The following is a 17758-nucleotide window of genomic DNA, read 5'->3' on the forward strand; positions in this document are numbered from 1 at the left end:
TTCAATAATTTACTGAAATAATAGAATAGAAAAGATAGCTCTATAATAATATAATTAATGATTGAAATTCCAATGGATATAAAAGCTGATATTAGATTCCAATTGTTTATAGTCAGGAGCGGCTCAACGTAATTGAGGCCTAAAGTAAAATTTCAATTTGAGGCTTAAAATATAAACAAACTTCGTATACATATTTATTCAAAATTTATTTTTCTTACACTATTTAGATGGAAATTATTAGATTTAGTATTGTTTTTCCAGTTATTGATTTTAGGTAAGATTTTATCAACTCAACATTGAAAAACACCATTTCAGTGAGACAATTATTATATGAATTGTAAACATATTTTTATAAGTAATAAGTTGACAAATATTAAATAAAGATAAGAGTTATAAGAACCATAAAATCTGATTCAAGAAGTTGATGACTTGATATACACCATTTTAATATGCTTGTTGTAATGTTTGAAACTAAATTTTTTTTTAAAAAATTTGTAATTCACTTTGTTCAACACTTTTCACTATTGATTCTTCTTTTTAACAAAGTATAAAAGATGTTAAAGTGTATAAAATAATATATTTTTTTTATTATAATTAGCCAATTTTTTCTATAAAAATTTAACACATAATTTATTCTTGATAATAATTTGGGGCCCCCAAAATTTGGGGCCCAAGGCATAAGCATTATTTTACAAAGGCAAGAGCCGGCCCTGTGTGTTGGTCTAAAATATGATATTGCATATATTAATATTTATATGCATCAGACCAATAAATTATAATCAGTTCCCCTCTCTCAATTGATTTAGGATCAGAAATTAAATAATTACATCTAATTATTTTTGGCATGAGGTATATCATTAATGAATTTACCATAACATACAAATATGAAATCTCAAAAGAAGATTGGGACATGCTTTAGTCAGGAAAAAGGAGAAAAAAAATAAGCAAATAAGAAATATATTGTGAATTATCATATAACCCTCATTCAAAAGATAATTCAAGTCCAATACATAGAAGCATTTGTTGACTCGAAATTCATCACATATCTAATGTCCTAGAAGGTCAATGTTTACCGTATGCATGAAGCATGGTAGACCAATTGATCTCAACTCTAATAATCCTTGAAAAAGAAGAGGAACGAATGATTATAATGATGAGACAATGTGCGCTTGAAGAGCCTATAACATAACACTTCATGAGACTTCAAGAGAGGTTTCAGGTATCTGAAAATAATGAAGTGATGAGATCTCAATAAGTTATGTCGTATTGTGAATTGATATAAAATAATATTCCGTCGATGACATAATTAATACAATATATATAATACACAATAATACTGTAAAAGATTGTGAGAATTTGTATTCTACGACATAAAGCTTGGTTGACTTGTAGTCTAAACACCAAAAGATGTCATGCTTTAAATATTAATAGATATTGTCACTGAAATAATACATCTTGATAAGCATAAAACTTATTTGACTTATAGTCCATACACCAGAAAATGTTATGATTTAAATATTAATGGATATTGTTACAACTTATCTTTATGATTCACTTAATAATGAAATATATATAAAAATTTTAGTAGAATTTAAAATGCCTGAAGCATATAGTTTAAAGTCTCAAAAAATGTACTCAATTTTATAATAAAGATCGTTATATGGTCTAAAACAATTAGGGTGTATGTGGTATATTCACTTATGTGAATACTTGATAAATGAAGTTTATATAAGTAATATCAGTTGTTCATGTAATTTTATTAAGAAAACAACATCATAATTTGTTATACTTGGTGTTTATATTGATGACATAAATCTCATGTGAACTCTACAAGAGGTTCAAAAGTTGATTGAGTATCTTAAAAAAGAATTTAAGATTTCATCATTGGAAAGATAAATTTTTTCTTGATCTATAAATTGAACATTTGGCGGATGAGATTTTTATTCATCAACCTGCCTGTATTGAGAAGGTCTTGAAGCACTTTTACATGAACAAAACATATTCATTAAGCATCCAAAAGTTATATGGCTGCATTATGGCTAGCACACGAGTTATTAGGCCATATAACTTGGTTACAATTCAAATTACATTGAGGTTTATAAGTTTGCGGAATAAGACTTTTTACTTTTTCTGCTTTTAATATCTTCCACACAAACCACGGTGGAACTCTCCATTCCTCAAAAAACTTGTCTGGTTTCATCTTCTGACCTTCTTTGGCTAGTAGGTCCTCCACTTTATTCTTTCCTCGAGGCTCATGCCTGATTGGGGGTTCCCCATTCTATGGATCAAATCCTTGCATTCATTTAAAATATTTGTGTGAGTATCTCTTTCGTTTTGAAGAAACTTAATTACCTCGAGCGAGTCAGTTGCTATTTCCAAGTGTTGAACTTATAGTTTTTCAGTTAGAAGTAGTCCATATAATAGAGATGATAGTTCAATATTTGTTGACGAGTTTACATTAATTTTTGCACTATAACCATCTATCCAATTCCCATCGGTGTCACGCAAAACACCCCCTACTCCCCCTATTTTTGTGTTGTGGTTAAAAGATCCATCTATATTTAATTTATGTCCATAGTTCAATGGATCCCAACTAACAACATCCTTATTTTCCGTATTACATTTTCCTTTCGTGTCCTTTAAGTGTAGGGATTGGTCATTGGGATATTGTCTTTAGTATTGTTATGATAATTGTGGTTTCTAGATTGCCATATATTCCAAAAAATACAGAAGGGAAGGGCAAGACTCCAGTCTAACTTGTTGTTTATAATTCTTTTTTTAATCTTACGACAATCATTACTTCACAACAGTACATTTATTTCTTCAGGTCCACCAACTGTTTGAAGAAATGCCTGAACGATGGTTTCACTCATTTTGACACAGACCCATTTGAGTTTTTCACCTATTCCCACTCTAATCGTCATAAATTCCCAAACAAGACTTCATTGCAGAAGAAAAGTTGCCATTTTTAATCTTGTATTGGGAAAAAATATGGGGTCTTTTCAGGTTTTTAAGAAGCTTAGCAAGAAAAGAGTTGGGGATAGTGCATATTGCTTGTGTAGGAAAGGGTTGGGAAGTGAAGGGGATATGGAGCTGGAAGAGGAGATTTTGGCTTTCATGGAGATATCTGAGAACCCAAGTGTTTTTCCAACAAGGAAAGAATTGGAAAAAGCTGGAAGAGTGGATTTGGTGGAAGCTATAAAGAACAGAGGAGGTTGGTTTTCGTTTGGTTGGGACTCTGAGGATGATGACACTAACACTGTGAATGTTAATGTTAATGAGGTTGAGACTGTGGAAATGGATTTTGACATTGAGGAGTTTCATGATAGAGTGAAGAGTTGTCAAGAGAGTGATTTATTACATGAGAATGAAGCTCATTTTTCTGGTTCTGAAGTCTCTAGTTCTTCTCAGCCCGCCTCATCCTCTGGTAGATCGATGTGAGGTTCCTTACACCGGAATGTGCTTTCTTTTTAGTTATTTTTATTGCTTTGCTTTTGGTATGTACCTTCCTACGTGAATCCGGATTAGTTGGCAAGTAGACTCTGGATACACGATGCTTAACTTTTATCTTATGTTTGATATTGAGGATATAGAATTGTGCTTGTTCTGCCATTTTGCAGTTTTACTATATCTTATCTTGATATTTGTGATTCTTTATCCGACTCAACTTTCGTCATTAGTCACTGGCTTAACACTTGCCTTCCACATGTAAACAAAAATAAAAGCTTTCCTTCCTTTCTTTTACTATTCCCACCAAGCTCCGAAGGTTGTTTGTTTGACAGGGATATAACCAGAGACTTGGTAAATGGTGTAGTTATAGTTACAATTAACCAACTCAATAGAAAAACGTAGATGGGATTAGAGAGTGAAGTAAAGTCTAACTTGGTAGCTCCGTAGTCAGTACTATTAGTGACAAGAGTACACAAAGACAATACTCAGGATGACCGAAAATCTTAAAAATAAGAAACAAGGAAGCATGTCTCTAAATGAATCTCCACCTATTTACTCTCCTAGCTATTCATCGCGGGTTATATTTGGTGTTGTGTGAAAAATCATTCATTGATATCTTCTTTCCTCTCCTTGCTCAACAGAGAAACTGTAGCAGAAGAAGATAGCGGGATTGAAGGGATATTGAGTCGACTAGAAAAAGAGAGGAACTCATCTCTTGGTATTGATCTGGGAAAGCATGGGCATACTTCTCATACATCAAGTAGGGACAACATAGATGATAGAAGCTTTGGAACCACTGATGCAGGTAAATTTTTTAATCAGAAAGCAGGATGACATGTTATCAAAAAATGGTTGAATAATCTAGTAGTTACAGCATTGATTTGCTGTTTAATCATTATTGCCTTTGTGTACTATGTCTTAGATATCTTTAATATTTCTTTGAATCTGAAACTGTTTTCCTAAGTTTCTGAACTAGAAATATTTATTCCTGAGTATTTTGTTTGTAAGCAGTTAATTCTTAATCATGAGATGTCATTTCTGTCACACTGTAAAAGACAGGACTGACCTAGGGAAAAATGATAGCCTGAGTAAAGGTAGCCCCATGAAAGACATTCGAAGTGACGAGGAGCTTAACCACAGCGTTTCACCAGCCAGGTGGAGAAAATGGAGCATACAACGTGCGGGCCTTCAGGATATAGATTTTGAAGGTATTCTCATTCTTGTGTCTAATTATGTTTATAGATTGTAACCTCGCTTCACTACTGCTATGAACAGCTGCTGAGGTTGCTCTGGGTAAAAGTTGGATTGAAGGTACCAGCGAAGCTTCGGGAGATGATGCAGTTAATATCACTGAGAGTAGATTTGAAGCCTTACAAAGATCGAAAAATGGCAACAACAATGAGATAAGCACTTGTCTTATACATTTAGAGTTTGAGCTATCAATGACACTCGGCTCATTGAAATCCAAGAGTGAGGAGTTCAGTTCGAAGGAGGTATTAATCTGTATCTTTTGTTTTTCTTAATAACTGCGGTGTCTGAGCCAACTTGCTCGCACTTAACCTAATTTTATGGGATACATGTTACCTCCCGCTAGCACAGGTAGTGGTAACACTGTCCAACAAGGCTTGGACAGATAGGTAAAAATCTGTATCTTTTGTTTCCCCTAGCATCATATATTTTTAGTCCTCTTATGTAAAATAATGGATTAGCTTAGCTGTGTTTCCCTGGCGATGCAATTATTCCACTAAAAGGAATTGTCTCTTTATTTTGTTGAATAGATGTCAACAGGAAATTTATCAATAATTTCTTTACCATGATTTGTTTGTGAACATTACATAATTTCTTGTCAAGCTAAACTTTTATATCACGTTTCCAACTGCCTTTTAGCACATCAACCAACCCAAAAGTTCTCTTAGGAATTTAGATTCAATGCATAAAATTGCTTCTTTCGACTTCACACCCTTTCCCATAGAAAAGCTGAAAATAAAACTGTTAAGACATTAATGTTTTTTTTTTTTTTTGAGAATGAGACATTAATGTTAAATAAAGTAAGTATCCCCCTCAATATGAGGTTCACAATCTTTAACATGGTATCCGAGCCAGAGCAGGTAGTGGTCTTGGATTCAAGTCTCACTTCCTGCCATTAACAAAAAGTATTTCCAAATGCTTGACTCAAGAAAATGAATTAGGTCTTTGTGTGAAAGGATGTGTTAAGACATAATTAAGTAAATACAAGTGTCCCTTCCTAGTAATTTAAACTTTTTGATGTGGTAATAACACAATTCTGGAAAAATAAAAAAAAAGAGAAAAGGACACAGGGCCTAAAGGAAATTACAACAATAACAACAACTTACCCAGTATAGTCCCACAAAGTGGGGTCTAGGGAGGGTAGAGTGTATGCTGACTTTACCCATACCTCAAAGGTAGGGTGTTGTTACTCATAGACCCTCGACTCAAGGAAAAATAGTTCAAAGCAGTCTAGAAAAAAAAGTAATGGAAGTACAAGAATCAACAAATAATAACATAACAAAAACTACACCAAAACAATAAGACAATCGAGGTACAAGGATGATACAGATAATAATAAAAATTGGAGGACAAGAAACTGTTGGAGAAATATGACTACTAATATGAATGGACAACACACTGCTACCTACTAACCTACTACCCTAAATATGAGTCCTCCCCACCCTCCTATAAGGTCATGTCTTGGGTAAGCTGAAACTGCGCTATGTCCCATCTAATCACCTCACCCCATACTTCTTTGGTTTACCTCCGTCTCTCTTGAAACCATCTAGATCCTACCTCTCACTCCTTCACACTGGGGCGTCTGTGCATCCCCTCTTTCACATGCCTGAACCATCTTAGCCTAGCTTCCCACATTTTTCCTCCACTAAATTCACTCCCACCTTGTCCCAGATATCTTCTTTTCTAATTCTATGTCTCATAGTATGTGCACACATCCATCAAATTTCCTTATTTCCGCAACTTTCATTTTCTGAACATGAGAGTTCTTGATTGGTCAACACTCCGCCCCATACAATATAATTGGTCTAACCACCACTCTGTAGAATGTGCCTTTAAGTGTTGATGTTACGTTCTTATTAGACAAAACTACAAAGTAGAGCCTCCACTTCATCCACCCTGCACCAATATGGTGAGTGACATCCTCGTTAATCTCTCTATTTCTTTAGATTATAGGCCCAAGATACTTGAAATTTCCTCTTTTTCCTTCCTGTGTTTCAAGCCTCACTTTCATGTTTGCCTCATGTTGTACATCATTGAACTTGCACTCCAAGTATTCTATCTTGGTCCTACTCAACCTGAACCTTTTAGATTCCAGGGTTTGTCTCCAAACCTCCAACTTAACATTAACTTCACCACATGTCTCGTCAATTAGAACCATGTCATCTGCAAATAACATGTACCATGACACCTCAACTAGAATTTGTCGTGTTATTTTATCCATCACCAAGGTAAATAAAACGGGCTAAGGGCTGATCCCTGGTGCAACTCTATCAAAATTGTAACGTGCTTTGAGTTCCCTTCCATAGTCCTTACCCACGTCTTGACTCCATCATACATTGCACAAGTGTACACCACAAGTACACCTCTAGCCTCTGAGCAACCCCTGTGTTTCAAGCCTCACTTTCATGTTTGCCTCATGTTGTACATCATTGAACTTGCACTCCAAGTATTCTATCTTGGTCCTACTCAACCTGAACCTTTTAGATTCCAGGGTTCGTCTCCAAACCTCCAACTTAACATTAACTTCACCACATGTCTCGTCAATCAGAACCATGTCATCCACAAATAACATATACCATGACACCTCAACTAGAATTTGTCGTGTTATTTTATCCATCACCAAGGTAAATAAAACGGGCTAAGGGCTGATCCCTGGTGCAACTCTATCAAAACTGTAACGTGCTTTGAGTTCCCTTCCATAGTCCTTACCCACGTCTTGACTCCATCATACATTGCACAAGTGTACACCACAAGTACACCTCTAGCCTCTGAGCAACCCCATATGACCTCCCTTTGGACTTGTTGTACATCTTCACATAGTCGATGAACACTATGTGTAAGTCCTACTTCCTTTTCTTATACTACTAACTACTCCACCAGTCTTCTTACGAGATGAATGGTTTCTGTAGTTGAGCGCTCCAGCATGAATCCAAACTGGTTCTCAGAAATAGCCACTCCCTCCTCACCCTCATCTCCACCACCCTCTCTAAGACCTTCATAGTGTGGCTTAACAACTAAATACCCCTATAGTTGTTGCAATTTTGAATGTCACCCTTGTTCTTATACAACAAAATCATTGTACTCCATGTCCATTCTTTGGACATCTTCATTATCTTGAAAACAACATTAAACAACTCATTCAGCCACTCCATGCCTTCCCTGCTTGCGCTCTTCCTAAATTTCACCAGGATCTCATTTGGCCTGGTCGCTCTACCCCTACACATCCTAGTACTAACACCATTAACCTCCTTAACCTTTATACGCCTACAATACCCATAATTGCGATACCTGTCTGAGTGCTCTAAATCTCCTAGCACAATACCTCTATCTCCATCCTTGTTCAAAAGTCTATGAAAGTATGACTTTCATCGCCTTCTAATGAGTGCCTCCTCCACCAGTACTTTGCCGTCCTAATCCTTGATGCACTTCACTTGGTTCAGGTCACGGGCCTCCTTTCTTTCCTCTTGGCGAACTTGTACAACTTCTTATCCCCTCCCTTGTCCTTTAATTCTACGTACAAACATTCAAAAGCTGTCATTTTTGCTGCATTAAATGCTACTTTGCTTCCTTCCTCTCCATCTTACACCTCTCCTATTTGTCCGCTTTTACTCTCCACCAATTTCACATACGTCACCTTCCCTTGGACTTCTCTATTCCACCACCAGTCCACTCGATGTCCACTAAATCAGCCTCTCGAGATCCCCAACGCATCTCTAGTTACTTTCCTATTGCAACTAGCAGTCCTATCCCACATACTGTCCACATCCCCACTATTCCCCCAAAACCCCATAGCCATCAACTTCTCCCCCATCTCCAGGGCACTTGTCATAGTCAAGCTAACCCATTTGATCCTTAACCAATTATCCCCAACCCTCTTCCTCCTCTCCCTCTTGATCTCCAAATTCATCACCAGGTGTTTATGTTGGGTCATAAGATTCTTACTTGGGATAAACTTACAGTCTTTGGAAAAACCTTAATCACTCTTCCTAAGGAGAAAATAGTCTGTCTGAGTCTTAGTGACTGTACTATGGAAGTAACCAAGTGCTTTTCCTTCTTCGGGGAACTCGAATTGGCTACCACCGACCCAAAATCTCTTGCGAAATCTATGCCTTGAGGGAATTATTTACAAAATATTTTCTTCAATGATTATGTCTAAAAGAGAAAATGCTTAGATATTTACTATATAGGCATCTCAATTGGAATCAAAGTTCTGCTAACTATTTACTGTCGTCGTCCCAATTCATGTTAGGGTGTTCGACTCAGCACATAGTTTAAGAAAGAAAGAACGATTTTTGAAAAAGAGTCTTAAAACAAACCATAGATATTTTTGTGACTATAAATCATCTCACTAAAGGTAAAATGAGAGGTTTAAAGTTAATTATTTCTAAATGTAGAAAGGTAGTCATTCTAATTGAAATAGACAAAAAAGGAAAGAAAATTGGGAGAAAGGGAGTTTTGTTTAATGGGATAGTGCTAGTATTGTTATGTAACTTCACGGCTTCTTCCTTAGGTTTTTGGAAGCTCCCCAAGTGATTCTGATGCATGGGAGTTTCAACAGAATGAACTCATGAATGGCCGGGAGAGATTGAGGTTGATTCGTGCAAAGCTGGCTGTGCTTGAGGGGAAAATGACACTTGCAATGATGTCTGGTCACGTCTCATTCATCTTAATATACATATTTTAGACTAGATATCTTAACCAAAAACTGAGTTTTCGTACCATACATTTTCAGTGATGCACAGAAGATGTTAGACGAGAAGCAGAAGAGGATTGATAGGTCTAGTAAAGCTTTACAGCTTCTTCGTACTGCTCGGATTGTTTGGACTAACTCCGCCTCAGAGGTTCTTCTAGCAGGTTCTTTTGATGGATGGACAACTCAGGTTTCATCTTGCTTCCACATCAATGATAGGAAATAGGAGACACCACTTTACTGTCAAAACGTCAAGCATAGTTTCGTCTAATGTGATCGTCCAGACCAACTTAATCTTATTTTTGTCGTTTAAGATGAAGATGATGTGTTACCAATGATTACTGTAAGGACATCATCTTCTGCTTGGTTTAGTGTAGAAGTGTCACCAATAGAGTCAACATCTAGCTTTTCTTGTGGACAATGTGAGAGAAGTTCACAACTTAGTCATGTTTGGCTAGAGCAGGAATTAAAGATTCTCTTTTAGGGGGTACACCCAATTAATATCCAGTGCAATATGCTTTGCTGACTCGACTCCAGCAAAACCACATGGCTTATTGCCTTCACAATAATTTATTTCCTCTTTTATTTTGTTTGTGGTGGGATCCAAGAAGGGTTTGCAAGAAGAGCTATGGATCTAATCACAACAGTATCTGATCATAAAGAAAGCGGAAGAATATTTCGAACTTGAATATAATCCCTCCGTTTCAATCAATGTGTCTTACTTTCTTTTTTAGTTTATTTCAAAATGCCACCTTTTTGTAATTAGTAAGTTTTTTTTTCCGAACATTCCCATTTTACCTTTAATAATATTCCCTCATAGGAATAACATGGTATATTTAAGACCACAAGATTTAAGGGGTAACTTTGATATCTTATATAGACCTTTATTTAAGACCACAAGTTTCAAAAGTCTTTCTTACATTCTTAAACTTCGTTCCACACAAATTATGACACAATAAATGAAACGACAGATAGCAAAACTCAGGATTTTCTCAACTTACTAATCCAAATCAGATACATAGCATTAGGGGCATGGAGACTTCATAGTCAAGGTGCACTTCTTCAATCCTTGCTCAGAACTTTATTAGGATGGCGTACAAAGTGTTTTACCTTTGTTTTCCAGAAAGTCACTTGGAAATTAGGTGAGGAACCAGTTTTGTGTACCATCAAGTCGATTTTACTAAGGTTGTTCCTAAAGCATCAAATGGCTTGAAGAATGATATCTCGTCGGTCTCTTAATGAAAACTGCACATCTCTACTTCCACTTCCCCTAAAAGGCCTTGTACGAGCTTTGTGATATTGATTTCAAGGAGTTTCTTGACCTTTACTAGCAGCATGACACGATGCATTGAAATGCAGAGAAAGATGGAAAAATCGAGCACAGGTGTTTTCTCTGTACGCCTAAAGCTGTATCCAGGCAGATATGAGGTAAGTTTTAATGATCGTAATGAATTTGATATCATACTATGTTATCCTGTGATTTACCAAGCCTCTCATTTATTTTCATGCAGATCAAGTTCGTTGTTGATGGCATATGGAAGATCGATCCTTTGTGGCCTATTGTTCACAACGATGGACACGAAAACAATCTTTTCATTGTTACATAAGAGCATGTCCCTGCAAAGTTACTTCATTGTTCCTTGTTACATAAGAGCACGTCCCTGTAAAGTTACTTCGGAATTTGAAAGTTCAACAGATTCTCTGTGGTTAAGGGACTTGAAGTTTTACTCTCTTGAAATTCTTTGGTACTTTTGGTCTTTCTATATATTCAGTTGGTTTGTTTACATGCTAATATCTCTTGAAAGAGTTCTTACCAAAGCTCTCTCCTTTCCTAATTGAAGGGTCATGACTACATTGTTTTTTTTTTTCGTCGTCCTCTCTTTTCCAGGTTTTTGTTCTTGTTTATTCACAATTTTGGTTCTCATTACACTTATGGAAGATGGAATTGTGAGCTAATGTTAAGTGTCCCCTGTTACCAAAATGACATTTACAAATAATCCTTCATGAAAAGTGAGAATCATAATCTTAAAATCAAGTAAATCATCTATAACATGTAAAGTTGACTTGATAGTGTACAATTCATTTATATTGTTGGTGGATATGAGTTAAACACAAGAAGAAGGAGGTTAAAAATAGTTATGCCTAATTGATAAGGTTACAATAACTACACATTCGTTCCGAATCAATTGAGGTTAGACACATGAATCCTCACTAATCATATCGTTCTATATAAATTCATTCATATAAACCATGTCAATTGTCAATCATAAAATCGGTTAGCCAGTAATGTGAGCAAACCTACCTAGGCGGAGTTGTCTAATTGACAAGGTTGTTTTGAAGAAATTATACGGAGACTTAAGATAGTATCGTGCATATAGGATAAACAAATTCAGATTATGTGTTATACGTGAGGAAATCATATGTCATATTGTACTATATTCCAACAGTTTCAAAATTTTAATACGCCGCGACGTTTCATGAAGACAACAATGCTGGTGAAATGTAATTGCAACCATCAACAATAACTAATCCAGTGTAATCTGGATGAAATCGCAACCATCAAGAAAAAAAAGAAATGCCAACATTAGTAAAAATTACTGTCAAATTAAGCAATCTCAACAACATAGATCAACTAGGGGATGTAGCTCAGATGGTAGAGCGCTCGCTTAGCATGCGAGAGGTACGGGGATCGATACCCCGCATCTCCAAATTGTATAAATTCTTGCTTTTTTGTGTGCTCTGCAATACATACCGACCAAAATAGAATCAAAAGCAATACAACAATTTACAGAAGTCTGCATTTCATCAAATTGAAGAACATACCATAATCTATAATCATATACGGTTGTTGCAGAGTGTTAAAACATATATCGTATGTCTAAACATTTGAATGAAGGTAATATATTACATAGATGTGAATCGAGTTGAAATTCGTAGATGCATAACTGATGGATTCGATTTAAGATGTAAGCATATAAAAACTGTCTCTTTCACAAAAAGGACTAACAAATCCATGAAATTCTACTTGACTACCCTTTTCACTCATGCTATATGTCTGATGCTTGACAGCTTGATCTAGACGTTCACTCCAACAAAATATTTACCTTATTTATAATCTTGCATTTCATCTGGTGCTGTAGTAACATTTGTAAAGGAGAGACTTTGTGGCGAGTGGAGACTAACAGCACAGAAGAAATCTGGAATCAATTTGTACAAGAACTAGCATGTTCTCACACTCATTGACAAGCCTCTCACAGCAACTTTTACAGCAGCAACGACACCACGCTGTCTCAAACTCTGATTCTCCTTGGTCTCGCTATTATCTTCACCCTCAACAGCGACAAAGTATGCAACCTATTGAGCCAAATGAGGACAGAATCAGAAAATATTTCGCAAGATAGCAGGAATTCAGCCCAGCTAAATTGGTGCAGGCTACATTTCTTCTAACATTATCTGCAGCAAATGACTTGGGGGTTGTTCGTTTAAAGTATAAGCCAAAAACTAATCATGGTATATAAATCGATACTACGTTATATAATGTTTTGTATGGAGTATGCAACCTATTGAACCAAATGGAATAGAATCAGAAACCATTATGAAAAGATATAACAAGAAAAAAAAGCAAGTCCAGTGCACAAAGTATCCCACATTCACGTAGGGTCACTCTAAGGGGTGTAATGTAGACAACCTATCCTGACTCAACGGCTCGAACGAGATCACACGGAGATAACTTTACCAATGCTCCCCTTAACTAGATATAACAAGATGAGAGCTGAAATTTAGACTAGCCTAAGTGCATATTTTCGGCTGTCTAGGCTGCGTTCATTCAACTATATATGCAGCAAATGACTTCATCTTCTGGTAACAAATTTCTCTTCCAGTAAATCGCTATACTCCTAGTGTCAACAATATTAGTAGTTCTATGTAGCAAAACTGTCCAGCAGAAAATAACAACCTAAAATAAAAATAATCAAATTTAAATGTTTGCTGTGACGAGTTCCAGCGTTTCATTTGGCTGGATCTCCCACAACTCCCTCAAAAAAGGAACTTGTTTCACTTTCCTACTTCCTTTGTCTCCTGAACAACGACTAACTAAAGCATCGCTTCCACTATTGTACGTGCAGCCGTATCCACAGAGATTGGCTAGACATTCTAAAATTTCAATTTCTAGTTTATTTGAACTATGTGACTAATTCTAGACACTGCTAACCAGATACAACACCAAATGATGAAGACATCAGACAAAATTTCTCATTCTTAAGTTTATGAAATATGCCGATACAAACTTAAGATCAAGAGAATTGGGACTCATCCAGCCTACAGGTGACATTCAATTATGATGAAATATCATTTGCTAGCCTTGAAGGCATCATGCCTGAGAACCAATATCGCATCTGAAGCATCTTAGGCTACCTCAAATCTTGAAACAGATGCGTAAAAAGAATGTAAAATATGGCTTGGCCTCAGCTTACTCATCTATATGAATTTATTTGGAAACTGTTTAGCCAACGTGCTTATACTACGAACAATATTCTTATTGAGACCTCTGTCTCCTTTCCTATTTATGCAACAAGTGAACATAGATTAAGTAACAAATAAGCTCGCTTGTACTGGGAAAGAGTTCTCAAAGAAATGTGCATATACATAAAGTTCATTCATCGGTACTGAATCTCCATTCAAATAGGCATTTGAAGATTTTGATGATATGCAAAGACATTTAGCGAATTACTGTCAAGTAATATTACCTTTCCTGAAGCATTCCGGACAGGTGAAATGTGAAGCCAAAATGAGGTTCCGTCTTTTCTGAAAGAAAATATGTAACCACAAGATACTGAGTATAGAGAAGTAACATTCTGCATCTAAATAACTTACAGGAACAGGAGCCTACCTGTAATTTAACATACGTAGTGTACACGGTTGTTCATTTTGGATGCATTCTTTTATCTGCAAAGAGAGAAGTAAAAAAGTTGGATTTAGATCACGTGTCATCGAAATTGAGCAAATTAGAGCTAATTACAAGAGAAAATTACCCGAAATTGAGAGCTTGAATCTGTGTCCGTCCCACTAAAAGATCTACAGTTATAGCCCAACAATTCATTTCTGGAAAAGCCTATAAAAAAGGGAAGGAAAGAATCATTCCAGTTAGTAACTATCAGTTAAACAAGGATGAAAACTTGCCGTTCAAACAAACAAAAAATGCATTAAAAATTAACTACATATTTACCACCTGTTAATTTCAGAAAGTTATCACTTGCAAAGACAATTGGCATGTCCGGTAAGTTAGCATCAGTTCTACAAGTTACAGGAAGACAACTCTAGAAGTGTCAAAAACCATCTAGAACCTAATCATATCAATTGTAAAGTGAAGCAAGTATAGAACTATGAAAAAAAGAACTCACAATGCAAAGCTTTGTTTGATTCTACCAAGAGATATATTTAAGGATGCTCCGAGCTGACCCGTCCTAGGTTGAGAACGTCCCTTCCCATGGACTAGTCTGCCTGTTGATTCACCATCATGTACCAGCACAGTCAGTATGTTGTCTATAACAGCAGTGGATTTTCTCTTCTCTAGATCACTTGCATCACATGGTCCATCTACATCTACTCCTACGACAGACAAGTTTGTGGAAAACGTCAATCATTTGCACAATAAGCAACGAGACTAGGATGAATATACGAAAAAGAAGTTAGGTATTGTCCTATCTCATAACACTCTCGTGACACTCCACCATTTCATCCATCCTATTCGAATCCTATGCGTTACATCTTCATTGATCATGCTATTCTCCTGAATGATTGAGCCTACATATCTAAATTCCTTTCATTTAGGCACCACAACCTCGTTTAATCTCATTTAAATTCGTTCTTCTTATGAGGGATGAATTTTCCATGCATTTATTATGTTATCTTTCTTTTAACAACAAAAGTTGAACTCCAAGGAAATGAATCAAAGACAGCCAAGTCTAGATAAGCATATGTTCTAGTTTTCAATAACTAAGCAAATACCCCACAATCAAATGAGCTTATCAAGCCACTTTTTATAGAGTGTATAGGAATTATGCTAATGCAGTATGAATTGCATGGCTGGCACAATATGAGTACTATGACCACAGTTCCTGTATGTAAAACATAAGCTTTGCATAACCTTTCTCACCTAATCGATCGTGGTGAAGAGAGGGAACCTGAGGAAAGTCTACATATAATATATATCTACAGGAGCATATATTTCAATCAAAGTGTACCTGTGAAATCCAAGCCTGAACCCGATGCAAGAGACAGTGCCCGTTCCACGCTCATGGAGTGTACTTCCCTTCTATAACACCTAAGCACTGACTCTCGACAGCCAGCTCCATTTTGACATAAATTTAGTCCAGTTCCAGATGACTTAGGCCTCCTCAAAATTGGAACTTGAACTCCCAAGAAATGAATCACCCTCCCATCCTTCTCATCGAAAACAGGACACATATGAAACAACATCCAAAATGGTGTCCCATCTTTCCTATAATTCAACAAACTAATTTGTATATCCCTCTCCTCTCGTATCGCCTCACGAACCTCCAAAACCGATCTACGATTAGTCTTAGGCCCCTGAAATATCCTCCCATTCCTCCCTATCACCTCATACTTCGAATATCCAAACATTTCCAAGAAACCACGCGAGGCATACACAATAGGGTTACCAGAAATGTAAGGATCAGTTATAGTGAAACAATCAGGCAATTCATCAAGAGATTCTTGAAAACCTGCTGAGTAACAATCAAATGATTGTTCAATCATAGTACCCCTTTGTGACTCCATAAGTATCTGTTACGTGTTCAACAGAACTCAGTAACTTCAACCAAAACTCTATATATGTGTTAAGAAATCTAGTTAATATGTATAAATAATTTATCCAGAACTCAATAAGCTACTTATTCTAATCAATAACTCATAACTCAAAATTCTGAATCCGCCTCTGATATGCCCTGCAATTGTTGATCTAAAACTTCAATAAATTGAAATAAAAACAAGAAACAAACATGAAGAACAATTAAAAGAAACTTGCAACTAAAAAAAACACAACTTATTTTGATTAGAGTTTGTTCTACAAAACTAAAGTTAGTTACAAATGACTTGTCCTATGTCTACCAATTTAAACTCTTAACATGATAGGGACATATACACCTCCCTTTAACATAGAACAAAAAATTGTGGTTGTGTCTCACCATAAATATCAAGATATTTTCATGGACTTGTAACTTGTTCAATTAAATTTTCAAAATTTGCATATTTTGATTTCGAGATCAACCGTTTGAATTTGACTAATCAATTTAAAATATTTTTTAATCAATATTAAAGCAACAAATATGACATGGAGAAAAACTACTATTAAAAAATTCATTTATAAATATTTGATCGTGAATTCAGTTATCTTTATAAATTAATTTTAAATTATTATAAAAATTCAAAAACTTCAAATAGTGAATTCGATATAAAAAATATTAAGTGGTAATAATCATAATTAGTGGCTTACATGTCTTGTGTGAGAGTGAGGACCTGAGAAGTAGAAAATCGAGAGCATAAAAATATCTCAAGGGAAACTTTGTTTTGAATGAAGGAGAAGAATTGAGATGTGCCCATCAATCGTTTTTAAATGAATTGAATTATTATGGGAAGATAAAGATGGATGGGAAAGGAGGAAAGTAATCTTGACACTCACATAATAATAATAATAATAATAATAATAATAATAATAATTTCATTTTGTGGTATGAACGAAGCACGAGGGAAAAAAATATCTTCTTAGGGTGTAAATGAAAATGTTTCTTCAATTTTTTTTTAAAATAAGTAAACAATAATTTTTAAATATATTTTTTTGTGTTCAATAAGTTAAAAAAAAATAGTATTGTAAACATATTTATATATATAATTTAGATAAATGAGAAATTTAGGGAAGGGCAGAAGTGTGCCAGGTTGAAAATGAGATAAACGGAGCCGAAGATAAAAATAAGGAGCATTGAATAAGATTTAATATGCTGGAGAGGAAAAGAAACACAATTAACATAAAATGTCATTTGCAAAACAATATTTGAACTATATATTGTTAACATAGAATATCATAAGGGTTGAATATTAAGGTAGAGATAAATTTTATAATTAATTGAGCAAGTTCACTCTGACTTATTAATATGGCAACTCTTATTTACAAAACTAATTTATGTTCAATGGATCCAAATAACCAAAAAAAATAATTAAAGCGAAGGTCATTTTTTTAAAAATGTTATATATATATATATATATATATATATATATATATATCATTTTATTTGAATATGATTAACCCAACTAATTAAAGTATTAAACTCGGGTGGTTTGCAAGAATAATTTTTG

At 35.3% G+C, this 17758-nt stretch overlaps 2 protein-coding genes and 1 non-coding gene across 10 annotated transcripts; 2 read left to right on the forward strand and 1 right to left on the reverse strand.

Moving 5' to 3' along the window:
- Positions 1–2835: 2835 nt before the first annotated feature.
- LOC125810486 (protein PTST homolog 2, chloroplastic-like) lies at positions 2836–11116 on the forward strand. 6 transcript variants are annotated; one of them, XR_007441872.1, is made up of 8 exons: positions 2836–3437; positions 4092–4255; positions 4506–4658; positions 4726–4943; positions 9209–9347; positions 9431–9578; positions 10748–10816; positions 10900–11021. XR_007441872.1 is itself a non-coding variant. In XM_049489959.1 (8 exons), the coding sequence occupies exons 1-8, from the start codon at positions 2860–2862 to the stop codon at positions 10993–10995; spliced, it is 1560 nt and encodes a 519-aa protein (XP_049345916.1). In that variant the 5' UTR covers positions 2836–2859; the 3' UTR covers positions 10996–11116. The 6 variants fall into 6 exon arrangements, 3 of the variants coding, with proteins under 3 accessions (XP_049345916.1, XP_049345930.1, XP_049345941.1); XR_007441870.1 differs by having other exon boundaries at positions 9209–9342; positions 10720–10816; positions 10900–11020; XR_007441871.1 differs by having other exon boundaries at positions 9209–9342; positions 10723–10816; positions 10900–11020.
- Positions 11117–12023: 907 nt separating this feature from the next.
- Positions 12024–12096, forward strand: TRNAA-AGC (transfer RNA alanine (anticodon AGC)). The gene has a single exon. It is a non-coding gene; the product is annotated as a tRNA-Ala (tRNA).
- Positions 12097–12524: 428 nt separating this feature from the next.
- LOC125810547 (protein TWIN LOV 1-like) lies at positions 12525–16526 on the reverse strand. Of its 3 annotated transcripts, XM_049490032.1 has the most exons (8): positions 16404–16465; positions 15631–16373; positions 14788–14995; positions 14616–14680; positions 14419–14498; positions 14277–14332; positions 14134–14191; positions 12525–12742 (listed from the first exon to the last, which is right to left on the reverse strand). In XM_049490032.1, exons 2-8 carry the CDS (start codon positions 16184–16186, stop codon positions 12608–12610), a joined length of 1158 nt encoding a protein of 385 aa, XP_049345989.1. In that variant the 5' UTR covers positions 16187–16373; positions 16404–16465; the 3' UTR covers positions 12525–12607. The 3 variants fall into 3 exon arrangements, with proteins under 3 accessions (XP_049345989.1, XP_049345996.1, XP_049345982.1); XM_049490039.1 differs by having other exon boundaries at positions 14788–14989; positions 15631–16526; XM_049490025.1 differs by having other exon boundaries at positions 15631–16526.
- Between the last annotated feature and the right edge of the window lie 1232 nt (positions 16527–17758).

This window comes from Solanum verrucosum, unplaced genomic scaffold (genome assembly GCF_900185275.1).
Source record: "Solanum verrucosum unplaced genomic scaffold, falcon-dt-bn FXZP01000057.1, whole genome shotgun sequence".
Taxonomy (NCBI): domain Eukaryota; kingdom Viridiplantae; phylum Streptophyta; class Magnoliopsida; order Solanales; family Solanaceae; genus Solanum; species Solanum verrucosum.